A 13,286-nucleotide genomic window follows, 5' to 3' on the forward strand; every position below is an offset into this window, starting at 1 on the left:
TCATGAATGTAACTGGTATAATGAGTTTCTCTGCATTGAACATAAGCAGCATGGTGAGGAAAGGACTTTGAAGCAACTGCACCTGAATAAAACAGGTTTTGTAAAAAAGGAAATCTCCCTCCCAGTGTGCAGGCCTTAACTCCCACTAACATTAACGACAATAACCCCTCCACACATAGGATAATTAGTGCCCTTGGAGTTTAAATTTGCAGGTACTGAGACATTCAAATGAAGTGTGCCTAACATTAGAAAAAATGTGGAAATTGCTTCATTGTTTGGTTACATTATGTCTGAAGGGGAAAGAAAAAAACTGTTCATGGCAAGGTTAGCTTATAATTGTCCCAAATTATTTATTTTTATACAATTCTAATTCTGTTTTCAGAGTTTATTCAAGCTAATTTACTAGCTGCTTTCAAGTTTTAACCAAATTTGTGTTTTGTTTTGTTTTGTTTTTTTAATAAAAAACAAAAAATAAATAAAAGCCAAGTGACATGGTCTATTGGTGTAGAAACATGGGAGAACAAAGAAAGAGGCATTTATTAAAGAATGTGGTATAGTAGTAATGTTGCTTTTATCAGGTAATATTAAACACATTTCTATGCACCCATCATTGGTATTTGAATGTTATTTATGCTGTTTATCAGGTACTTGGTAACCATCCATAAACAAAAGTGTCCTCTAGGAACTCAAAGCAATAGGTCAAAGCTACCTGAAATACTGTAGAAATCTGGAGCTTGTTATTGTTAAAAAGCTGGGCTGAGAAGATGCCTCAAAGCAACTGGGGTGTAGCTTAGTCTTATTCTTCCAGAAAGCTTCTTGGAAATACCACCAAAGTGTTGCTTTCCCAAATGCCTTTGAGCTACACACAAAGTGTAACTAATACTTGTTCTCTGGGCTCTGTTTGTGGTAGGTTTTAAGAAAGTCAGCTATGAGACAGGGGCATCTATATCTGGGCAGTTATAGGCAATAAGGGTTTCAAATTCCTTTCTTCCAGGAGCTGAGAATTATTGGAGATTATAGAGAAGGAGTTTGCAGAGCAGATGTAGATTAAAGCTTCTTCATTGCTCATTGTGCTCCCCTCACCTCAGAAACTATCGTTTTCCATCTGCAGTGGGGCCACACCTTCCTTTCCACCACCTCACAAATCTCTTGCAAACCCAATGTTTCCACCCATCTCAAGTTGTGGGACAGCTTCACCCTTTCCTGGCACACACCCGTGCCCATTACTCACTTTTGAGCTATTTCTTCATACTCTCAGTCACTGTCAAAAACCCCACCTTCTTTCTTGTGCCACCACTATGAGCCCTACCATGCTTCCTTTTCTCTTCACATATTGAGCTCCAGTCCAAATTTTCTTCTTTCATCTAACTTTTTCTGGATTCTGACCCCCACCTTTATCCTGCCAAAATTCATACCCAAATCACGTGACCTTGTGTTTGAATTCCAGGAGTAATTTTTCTTTGGCCTTTTCTTGAGCACTTTCTCAAGTTAACATGCAATGTGTCATAAAATTGTTTAGGTTGGAAAAGACCTCTAAGATCACCAAGTCCAACTACAAATTTGTTTCCTAGGTAGAAAGATTTGGCCTCAAATACTGCTTGAACAGACAGGACTCATTAACATTTCAGTTTCTTAATGTCTGGGCTACACAAGAGTAGTTGGTGCTTTCTGAAAGAGCCTGAAATCCTGAAGACAGATAAAGAGGCACTAAAAGTTGTCTTGCTAAGATGATTATTTAATTTTTTTAAGGGTTGTTTTTTGTTGTTTATTTGTTTTTTTTTTGTTCTTGTTTTTGTTTGAGCATAACATCTGCTTCACATGTAATAATTTATTATTTAATAAAAAAAAAAAGGATGAAATTATGGCTAACTTCAGCAGGGGATACAGACACATCCCATTAGTGAAATGGAACTGGTGCATAGATCATAGAATCATAGAATCACATAATTGTTTGGGTTGGAAGGGACCTTAAAGAGCTAGTTCCAATCCCACTACCATGGACAAGGATGTCGCCCACCAACATCCTTGGGCAACCGGGTTGCCCGAGGCTTTATCCAACCTGGTGCTGAACACCTCCAGGGATGGGGCATCCACAGCCTCTCTAGGCAGCCTGTGCCAGTGCCTCACCACTCACTGAGTGTAGAATTTTCTCCTAATATTTAATCTAAATTTCCCCACTTTTAGTTTATTCACCCTTGTCCTATCAATGTCTGCCTATTGAAAAGGTCTCTCTCCATCTTTTTAATAAGCTCCCTTTACTGAAAGGTCACAATGAGGTCTTCCCAAAGCCTCCTCTTCTCCAGATCTCTTAGAAGATGTCTAGATTCAGTGGTGTCTTCCTTTGAGAGGGTATGATGATCTACATTGACGTTCATTCTATTTCAAGGTTTCCTCTAGTATACTACTGGAAATAATAAGATTTTTTTATATATATATTTTAGGTATCTGTAAAGTAAGTTTGATATAAGAATTGACTATAATCTTCAAATCTTGAAATGCTGTTTTATCACAGAATCATGGAATATCAGCTAAGACCTTCAAAGCTCTACATCAGCTAAGACTATCTTTCTTACTAATGACAACTGTCATTATTGTATAATTTATCCTGTTTTCTACAGCATAAAGACATATCTTATGCCCTCCCAGATCTTCCACAAACATTCCTTGCTGACATTCCCCTGGCTGTATTGCTTCACAGTTCACTTATTTGAAAAACAAGCAAGTTAGATGGAGGCCAAGGATAACTTTTATTGTTTATATTTATAGTTGTGAACTTTATGTCCTTATTTCTCTTTTCTTGCATTTTTTTTTTTCAGTACCTCAAACTGGAAACACTTTGAAGTAGCTGTTTGTTGCAAGCTTTTTTTTTTTTTGGTGGTGATTTTTATTTATTTATTTTTTAGACATTGTAAATGCTTTGCAATGCAATTGATGCAGACAAAAAGAGGGAAGACAAAAAGACTTCAAGAGGGAAGTCTTAATGGCGCAGGAACGGTCTGTCCCCACGTGCCCAAAGACGAGCTGGCGGGGAAGAAGACCGGCCTGGCTCAACAGAGGCCTGGCTCAACAGAGAATTGTGGCTTGATCTTAGGAGGAAAAAGAGGGTTTATAAGCTTTGGAAAAGTGGGCAGGCCACTAAGGAGGACTTTAAAGAAGTAGCGAGGCTGTGCAGGGACAAAATTAGGAAGGCCAAAGCTCATCTGGAGCTCAATCTGGCTACTGCCGTTAAAGATAACAAAAAACGTTTCTATAAATACATCAACACAAAAAGGAGGACTAAGGAGAATCTCCATCCTTTACTGGATGCGGGGGGAAACTTAGTTACAAGAGATGAGGAAAAGGCGGAGGTGCTCAATGCCTTCTTTGCCTCAGTCTTTAGCGGCAATACCGGATGTTCTCTGGATACTCAGTACCCTGAGCTGGTGGAAGGCGATGGGGAGCAGGATGTGGCCCTCATTATCCATGAAGAACTGGTTGGTGACCTGCTACGGCACTTAGATGTGCACAAGTCGATGGGGCCGGATGGGATCCACCCAAGGGTGCTGAGGGAACTGGCAGAGGAGCTGGCCAAGCCACTTTCCATCATTTATCAACAGTCCTGGCTATCAGGGGAGGTTCCAATCGACTGGCGGCTAGCAAACGTGACGCCCATCTACAAGAAGGGCCGGAGGGCAGACCCGGGAAACTACAGGCCTGTCAGTTTGACCTCAGTGCCAGGAAAGCTCATGGAGCAGATCCTCCTGAGAGTCATCATGCAGCAATTGCAGGGGAAGCAGGCGATCAGGCCCAGTCAGCATGGCTTTATGAAAGGCAGGTCATGCCTGACGAACCTGATCTCCTTCTATGACAGAGTGACGCGCTGGGTGGATGAGGGAAAGGCTGTGGATGTGGTCTACCTTGACTTCAGCAAGGCTTTTGACACCGTCTCCCACAGCATTCTCCTCAAGAAACTGGCTGCTCTTGGCTTGGACTGGCGCACGCTTCGCTGGGTTAGAAACTGGCTGGATAGCCGGGCCCAAAGAGTCGTGGTGAATGGAGTCAAATCCAGTTGGAGGCCAGTCACTAGTGGCGTCCCCCAGGGCTCGGTGCTGGGGCCGGTCCTCTTTAATATCTTCATTGATGATCTGGACGAGGGCATCGAGTGCACCCTCAGTAAGTTCGCAGATGACACCAAGTTAGGTGCATGTGTCGATCTGCTCGAGGGTAGGAAAGCTCTGCAGGAGGATCTGGATAGGCTGCACCGATGGGCTGAGGTCAACTGCATGAAGTTCAACAAGGCCAAGTGCCGGGTCCTGCACCTGGGGCGCAATAACCCCAAGCAGAGCTAGAGACTGGGAGAGGAATGGTTGGAGAGCTGCCTGGCAGAGAAGGACCTGGGAGTGATGGTGGATAGTCGGCTGAATATGAGCCAGCAGTGTGCTCAGGTGGCCAAGAAGGCCAACGGCACCCTGGCTTGTATCAGGAACAGCGTGACCAGCAGGGCGAGGGAGGTGATCGTCCCCCTGTACTCAGCTCTGGTGAGGCCACACCTCGAGTACTGTGTTCAGTTTTGGGCCCCTCGCTACAAGAAGGACATCGAGGTGCTTGAGCGGGTGCAGAGAAGGGCGACGAAGCTGGTGAGGGGCCTGGAGAACAAGTCCTACGAGGAGCGGCTGAGGGAGCTGGGCTTGTTCAGCCTGGAGAAGAGGAGGCTCAGGGGTGACCTTATCGCTCTTTTTAGGTACCTCAAAGGAGGCTGTAGCGAGGTGGGGGTTGGCCTGTTCTCCCACGTGCCTGGTGACAGGACGAGGGGGAATGGGCTTAAGTTGAGCCAGGGGAGTTTTAGGTTAGATGTTAGGAAGAACTTCTTCACTGAAAGGGTTGTTAGACATTGGAACAGGCTGCCCAGGGAAGTGGTGGAGTCACCATCCCTGGAAGTCTTCAAAAGACGTTTAGATGTAGAGCTTAGGGATATGGTTTAGTGGAGGGCTGTTAGCGTTAGGTTGGAGGTTGGACTCGATGACCTTGAGGTCTCTTCCAACCTAGAAATTCTGTGAAATTCTGTGAAAAAATTACAGTAATAACAGCCATCATTTTTGACAGTTTTTGATGCTTTTCTTGTTGATGTTATCAAAAAAAAAAAAAAAAGAAAGAGCATTATATAATTTTAAACCTTATTTTCAAGTCAGAAAATTAGGATAATGGCATTGGTAGAACTCAGGTGTAAGGAAGGCTTGGTAATATGTTCTTCATTTGTTTTTATCCATGTCACTATATCAATGCATTGGCTAAAGTTCCAAAACCCTGAGAAATTCTACTAAGGAGGTCAGAACGAAATTATGAAGATAAACAAATAAGCAAAGAAGTTGTCAGTTTTATGATCCATTTCTTTAGAAGTACAGAAAAATCTATAGGGAAAAAGAAAACAACAATATGTAGAAAAACTTTCACTAGCAGGATGCGAGGGAAGTCTATGCTCTTGAATTTACAAGAGGGTTTTCTATTATTGCCATTGTTTGCTCATTTGTTTTTCATATGTTATTTCCAGATTGAGGCAGATTCTTAAAATAAGCTTCTGCCTATGTATTTCACCCAGGAGTGTCACCCATACATGAATTAGTACTCTGTCATTTATATTAAATGTGATGTTATTAATGTTATTAATGCCCAGGTGTGCTTTAATAAAACTTTTAGAGTTTTTTAATTCCAAAAAAAAATATATAAATATAAATTCAGGGTATTTCCTGGCCACTGTGACGTGATATGTTATAAAATATTACAATTACATTCTATCACCTGTGTAGACTTGGCTATATTGGCTCCAGTCGGTAACTATTATGCATTAAGTTAAACGCAATCACAGAGTACCGCTAAAAGTAAATGTTCATAAAGAAAGCACTCACCTAACAGTATCCGAAATATATGCCCTAGAAAAGTCTTTTTGGTTGTTTTTTTTTTTTTTTTTTTTTTTTTTCTGAGACATCAAGAGTACATCCTTAGACTCAGTGGATCCTTCAGTCAATTTCTGATCAGCCAGTCACTTCTTGTTTTAAACAGATTGCCTTTTTGCTTTGGGTCTAATCCAGATCCACTACATGGAGCCAGTGTTGGCCACTGAGGCAGTTGCTGAACTCTGCATAGCACCCCTGCCTCTACACAAGCAGATCACACTAACCTCTTGCATGTCTTCGAAATATTAATGAGAAGGCTTCCCCTGCATACATATGTCTGATCTTTCTCTAGCTGCTTCTCTGAGACTGGCAGGTATCATTTGGCATCCCTCAGTGAAAATGTTATAAAGCATATATTGGGCTGGTTGCCAGCTGTGTTTGTTCAGGTACAAATATCCTCTTCTGCTTGCAGCACAGCAGCTATTTGGGATTCTTGTTTGAGTTTTATTTTGATCTAGATTCCTTGTATATAGTTCTTCTGTAAAGGCTTTCAGCTTTCATTGTCTTTTTATCCTAAGAAGATTTTTAGCATGTCTCAGAGAGGGATTCTGTAGATGTGTATCTAAACTATCAAACTTAAAATGCAATCAGAATTTGTAAAGAGATAAGCTGAGTAAACTTTTTCAGGAAAAAAAAAAAAAATCAACAGTTTTATCAATGAAGTCATAAAAAAAAATCTGAACAAATTTAAAAAATATTTACTGTTAAAAATGCAGATTACCCTCTCTGCAAAAACTCCATCAATTTTAATTTAGTATTAAATGAAGTGCTTTTCTATATGCACAAAACTTAAACAAACTCTTTTATTAAGTATCAAAAGCAACATTGAACCCAGAATGATTTTAATTCACTAAAATATAAATAACTTAAAATTACAGTCATGTTAGGTCAACACAAAGAGTCTTTTTGATTTTGTTTCACATTTACCCAGTAAATGAAATGGAGCCCCTGGGGCCCACCAGATGCCTTTCTTTGACTTATTCTCCATTTAATGACTTCTTTACTAACCGCTTTGTCCACACGTTAGGAACAGAGTATTTGTAGTTTAAAATTAAATAACAAAAGAACTATGTATATGAACACCATATCATTTGTGGACTCATCTTTAATTAATTCATCTGAAAGCTTGTGACAGTTTAGTATTCTATTGTATTTCTGTATGTGGTGCATCCTCCCTATTTAAGGACATATTTCTACCTTGGACTCTGTCTTTAATTGCTTACTGTGAATGGCTAGGAAGATCACCAGAGTGTATAATGATGTTGATAAGATCTTGCACACCTTTGGGAATCCTGCCTAATATCACAAACTTATCTCTGTTGTACTCTTATTCCCACAATACAGGTTGTTTGAGATATTTTCCTTTTGCCTTAACATAGTTTGTAACCTCTTCCAAACACAGCCTTTGTCTTTGAGTATCTGGAATCTAGATTGATGGTGCACCCATCCTCAGATGGGACTTCATGGTAGTACTGCAATGTAATTATTATCACATGGATCTTAATATGGTATGCTAAAAATAATTTAAAATAATAAAATAATGACATTCATAGATTCAACTCTGATTATTTTTTTTAAGCAGTAAAAAAGATGTATTTTATTTCTAAAGGAAAAATGGATTGTTGCCTTAGAATGTGATTTGCTGCATTTGGATGTTTTTTTGTTTGTTTGTTTGTTTTGTTTTTAATCCCTAACAGGTTCACCACCTATAGGTTGATTATTTACACAATATGTAGGATCCCTTTCTATTTCCCCTAATTTGCTGCCTGTGTAGCAGATTTCTTGTGCTGTCCCTAGTTCCACTCAATAGCCTGAATTTTTGTAGGCAGAAAGAAGGAGAACGAGTTTTCCAATTGGGCCATGAAGTGGCCAAGAAAGTGCACAGTGGCTTTACAGGTAGGGCAGCCTGAACCTTGGCTGAATCTGAGTCCTAAACCTCATTTCAGCAGTGATGGTAATTAACAAGTACGTACACCTCACTCCCTCTACTTATGCGACAACTTTCAGAAATTTTTCAAGAGCTGGATTAAACGATGGACAGCAGATGAATTACTGCTCCCAAACCACTGTAAAAAATTGAGTACGCCTATGACACCTTGTGCTCAGAGAAGACAAGGATAGGCAATTTCTGGCTGGAATTGAGTATTGTGTAAAAAATGTAATTTTTTTGACTGGGAAGAGTCTAATTGGTAAGAGGAAGAGAATACAAACAAATGTGCCATTTTATCTAATTATTTAACTCTACCTAGTGCAAAGAGGACCCAAATTTTCATGTTAAAAATTTCGGTTCAAATCCATTTCAGAAATTGCAGAGCAAAATTTTGATTTGAGTTTTTGTTAGTCTTAAGGTTTTTATTTGCTCAGCCTATTTATTTATTTATTTATTTATTTATTTATTTATTTACTTTAGCGTAATTTGTTGGCTTTTACAAAATTAAAAAAAAAAAAAATTATATCATCCTCTTATTTGTTTGCTCATTGGACTCATCATTGCAATTTCTTGAGGGTAAATTTTGTCATGGGAAGATGATTACATGCTTTTCGGAACAATTTAATTTGATGTAACAATACTGTAACTCTTATTAAATCTTCCAGAGAGATTCTGTAGAATATCCAAATTAAGCACAATAACTAATCCACATCTATATTTTAATACCAGATAACTATATTTTGGATAATGCTCTTGTATTATTTTAAAATTAATAAAAATATCTCAGATAAAAATAAATTTGTCCCATCAAAGATGAAACATTTTTATTGGTAATGAAATACTGTGACATCTAAAGCTGTTATAATTTCACAAAAATGCTGAATTGTGTTATCATAGGGAACAGGGGACTCTTTATCTGTGAAAGGTCTAGTCAAGAGAAGCCTAACATTAGGTGGAGTTAATACACAATTTCTGATAATTTGGAGTTTAACCATACTGCTATTGTAGGTGGGCAAGAAAGAATTCTGTAATATCAAGCCTGAAATCATTTAATCAGGAATGTAAATCAGTTATGTGCTTCAGTTACCAAATGTTGATAGAATTGGCTATGGTAGATTGTTGTTTTTTAATTACAGCTGCTCTGTAATGTTGTTGTGTTATCTGGTTCCAGGAAAGAAAATAGTATAGTATGGCACTTTGCTATGCCAAATGACCACTGATACTGCCAAGTATAAATACTACCAGGGTGGGTTCTTCTATAGGATGATAACCATGCTCCTAAAGCAGTGAATGCCACACTTCCCTATATGTATTTATGTTCAGATAATTTATTTAAATAATGTTCCTACTACATGCTTTATAGCCCTCTGCCTTTTGCTACACAAATTTTAGCTTATATTGCAGACTGTGCAAGTCATTTGGCAAATGTAATTTCCATCCCTGCATACTAATCGATTTCTTCACAAACACCTGCTATCAGTTATGATAATAAAAATGCCATTCTAAATTGAAAAGGGGCCAAATGGAGCTTCCTAAGGAAATGACTTAAGTGTCTTTCAATGCCTTTAATGTAGTAATGTTCTTGTAGTGCCAACACTTTTTCTGATCATTTGCATTTTATATAATTTTACTCTATTACATCATTTTTCTGTCTAAATGGATCCTTATAACCATTGCTATGAAGTAATTCATGGGGAGATCGGAGAGGAATATCTGTGTTTCTTCTCTCATGGGATTAAATCCAGACAACTTTACATAGTCTAAATTCCTTAGCAGAGATCTGATTGGATCTGCACTATCCTAGTATAAATATTAAATGATTGTATCAGATTCTATAACATCACTGGGAAAATATTGCAAAGCTGGGGGGTGATTTGCTCCTGGATTACGTGCCAGTTTCTTCCTAAACTATAAGTCTAAATTTAGCAGCCAGATTGCATGTAGGATTTGAATTATCCAGGGTCACTTTATAGCTCCTTCCATCCCATGAAATAACTTCCCAGTGACAGTCTTTGCCAGAACCTAATCGTTTTCGGCTCTACTAGGTCTTGTCTCAACTCTGAAATGTCTCACTGGCTTTCAGCTCTATTGTCGTCTCCCCTGACAATGTCTTCTGCATTATTTGTAAGGAAACAATCCGTTTTACTGATTTCTTTGCATTTTCATTTTCTCTTAGCACTAGCTGCCCAAGCATATGCACTTAAAGAAGAGAATGATAGTCTTCGATGGCAACTGGATGCTTACAGGAATGAAGTGGAGCTTCTGAAACAAGAAAAAGGGCAGCTTTTTCGAACAGAAGAAAGCCTTACAAAAGACCAGCAATTGCAGTTTCTACAGCAGACAATGCAAGGCATGCAGCAGGTATTGCTATAGAAGAAAAACATGGGTTTTCTTTTTTAGGAAAGTGGTGCCAAGGAGCTGTGCTATATTCAAGGCTATTAGCCATGAATTATTAGTCTGATTTCTTTTCAAAGTCAAAATGATGTAGATTTTAGCTGGGGGGGACTGAGGGGGGGAAAGAGAAGGAGAAATGGGACATTTGTAGGGACAGTCATTTTAGTAATCACTAAATGCATTGATCACTCAAGGAAAATCCTCATGCTTTTTGTAGTTATGAGCAAATTGCTTTTCTACATCCCCTATTTCTCTTCTCATTTAATCCAATTAGCCTTAATTCTGCATAGAAGTTCAAAAAAAAGTTTTTCCAGTGCTCTGTGGCACCTTCATTTGCATTCATCTGCATCTTTAGATGCATCTTCACTTCTCGGCTTTCTTTTCCTCTTCTGCCTCTTGTTTGAGGATTTCAGACATCTCCAGCTTGTCCAGACAGTCCTTCTGCTATCTTACAAATGGATAGTAACATTGGTGTTATCTCCCAATATCTTTTTTATGTATGCTGAACCATGCATGTAATGTTTCCATTCAGGCAATATTTAAGTGGTTCAGTGCAGCAACAAAGTTTTCTTCTAATGCCAGTCAGCCATAAACTGCAATGTGTCCCTGCTGGGGGGGGCTCAGTTTATCAGTTTATCCCTTATCTGTCAGTGAGCTCTTGACATGGTGCAGGGAAAGACTTGGCAAGCACATCCAGACTGTTCCCATTGCTTCACCTCACATGTTCATTTACACATAAGCACTTCTCTTTCAACTTGAATGTGTAATAGTTCTTTCCTGCCCAAGCACCTACATTCAGCAAGGGCAAAAAAAAAAAAAATAATAATAACAAAAGGCAAGGGCAGTGACTCACCATGACACTGTTCTGGTCTTCCATCTATGATGAACACCTCTCCTGCAAAGAAAAGCTGAGGAATCAGAGTTGTTCAGTCTGGACAAGAGAAAACTCTGAGGAGACCTGACTCTGGCCTTTCAATACTTCAAGGGGCCTTGTAAGAAATACGGAGAGAGACTTTTTATGAGGTCCTGTAGTGATAGGAAAAAGGAGAATGGCTGTTAACTAAAAGAGGGGAGATTTAGATTAGAAATGAGGAAGAAATTATTTACTCAAAGGGTGATGAGTCACTGGAAGAGGTTGCCCAGAGAAGCTGTGGTTGTCCCATCCCTGGAGGTGTTCAAGGCCAGGTTGGATGGGGTTTGGGGCAACATGATCTACTGAGTTGCATCCCTGCCCATGGCAGTGGGGTTGGAACTAGGTGATCTTTGAGGTACCTTCCAACCCAAAGCATTCTATGACTCTATGATTTAGAACAAAGCTGCAGAGCTATGTTACTGAAGGGGTTAATTTTGCCTTGTTCATGAGTGCCCTGAAGCAACACATGTCCTCCTCAATCATTCCTGGTAATTAGATTCCAGAAGAGGACAAGTCGTACCCACTTCCAGATTGTACTAAGCTGCTTTTTATGACAAAACTCCTCAGCCAGAAGATATTAATTTACGTATGAGCTGCCTGCCTGGCTGGATTAGGAATTGCATTGCTATCACAGTACCTATCAAATCCAACCAGTCTACAAATCCTTCTTAACACCAAATAACAGGGTACAAGACAAGTTTAAGTACTACACATGTGTTTGTATGAACATAAGCCCTATCTAAGCCCTTATGGTTTTACAAAATCAGGGAGAATTAATATCTAGTGGAGTAATTCTGAAAAATATATATATATATTGAAAAATAGAAAAAAAAAGTCATTGATCATTTGGGAATGAGTCTAATCAGAAATACTCAAGGTTTCAGTGTACTTTAAATATGCTTGAGGTCTGTTCATGATGTTATCCTTATATAAATGAATACTTAAATATCACTGGCTTCATTAAATTTAACTGCATATATAAATATTGTGCTAAATTTCAGCCTGGTGCTAATTCTCCATTAAAATTAGTGAAAAGTAGACGCAAAATACTACTAAATCAAAATACTAGAGCCCTAATGCTCATTTTGCATTATTATAATTTCCTACCTGGGGTCTGGATGAAGGATAATCAAGTCTGGAGAATATAAATAGATTGCTATTGTATCTTCAAGCAAATGTTAATAATGCAAGCCAATAACACAGAGTGACTTACTTATCTCTTTGTTCAGCTGAGCAATGGCTACTGTAGTCCCCGTTCCTCTGAGAGTTTTTATGTTTGTGACAATTTTGCTGTGAGGTTCTGAATTTTTCTATTTTGCTATCTGGGGGATCAAACCTACCAACTCCCAATGGGATATAATTAGAGATGGCCCAAGGAGCTGGAGAAGACACTACAGATAATCCAGTCTGACAATATGCTGAGGAGGGCAGCAACACGGAGGCACAAGAGGTGGAGTTCAGAATATCTGGTGGGGAATTATCAGTCAATTAAGCAGCTGGATGATGGCTTTGGATTTCAATGATTAGCCGTAGTCATGATATCTCAAGACCTTTGTGCTTTTCATGCAGTTCATCCATGAATATTTAGAACTAAACCTTTGATTTAGGTAGGCTTTGTTTTATCTCAGCTTGGTTTTGTAAATGTTGAGAGATGACAACCTTCGCTGAAATCCATCAGTATAGCAGGTACTCTGCATCTATGGAAATCAGTCTGTCTATGAAATATTAAACATATACCCAGGACTTGAGTGGTAATAATTTAACAAGAAGACCTGTATTCTCTTTTATCCTTTTGTATATATTAAAATTAATTTCAGACAAGGTAAACTGAATGCCACTGAATTCCCAGAGCCTACATATATGTCAGCATTAAAAAAAAATGTATTTCACCTCTCTCTTTCCTCTCCATTCTCCCCCACTCTTTCATAAAACTCTTTTTTCTTCTGGTTTCTAGACCTAGAGAACAATTGATTTGAGCTGCAGTCTGAAAAGCAGATTTATCTGAGAAAAAGTGGATGCATTTTCAGAATCAAGATTTTTTTTGTAAACATATTTGGTGCCAAACAATAGCAAATAACACAACATCAATGTATTTTTAATGTACTTCTACCATCTGGAC

The 13,286-nt window shown here is 38.8% G+C and overlaps 1 protein-coding gene across 1 annotated transcript in view; it reads left to right on the top strand.

Annotated features, from left to right (window-relative positions):
• ENOX1 (ecto-NOX disulfide-thiol exchanger 1) overlaps positions 1-13,286 on the top strand; it is a gene marked incomplete at its 3' end in the record, with an annotated part of 139,107 nt that overhangs the window by 86,537 nt on the left and 39,284 nt on the right. Inside the window, exon 8 of the mRNA XM_084281244.1 lies at positions 10,037-10,221. Coding sequence (XP_084137370.1) covers positions 10,037-10,221 — 185 coding nt within the window. The remainder of the gene's footprint in view (positions 1-10,036; positions 10,222-13,286) is intronic.

Source organism: Netta rufina, assembly GCF_964035555.1.
Source record: "Netta rufina genome assembly, chromosome: 1".
NCBI classification, from domain to species: Eukaryota; Metazoa; Chordata; class Aves; order Anseriformes; family Anatidae; genus Netta; species Netta rufina.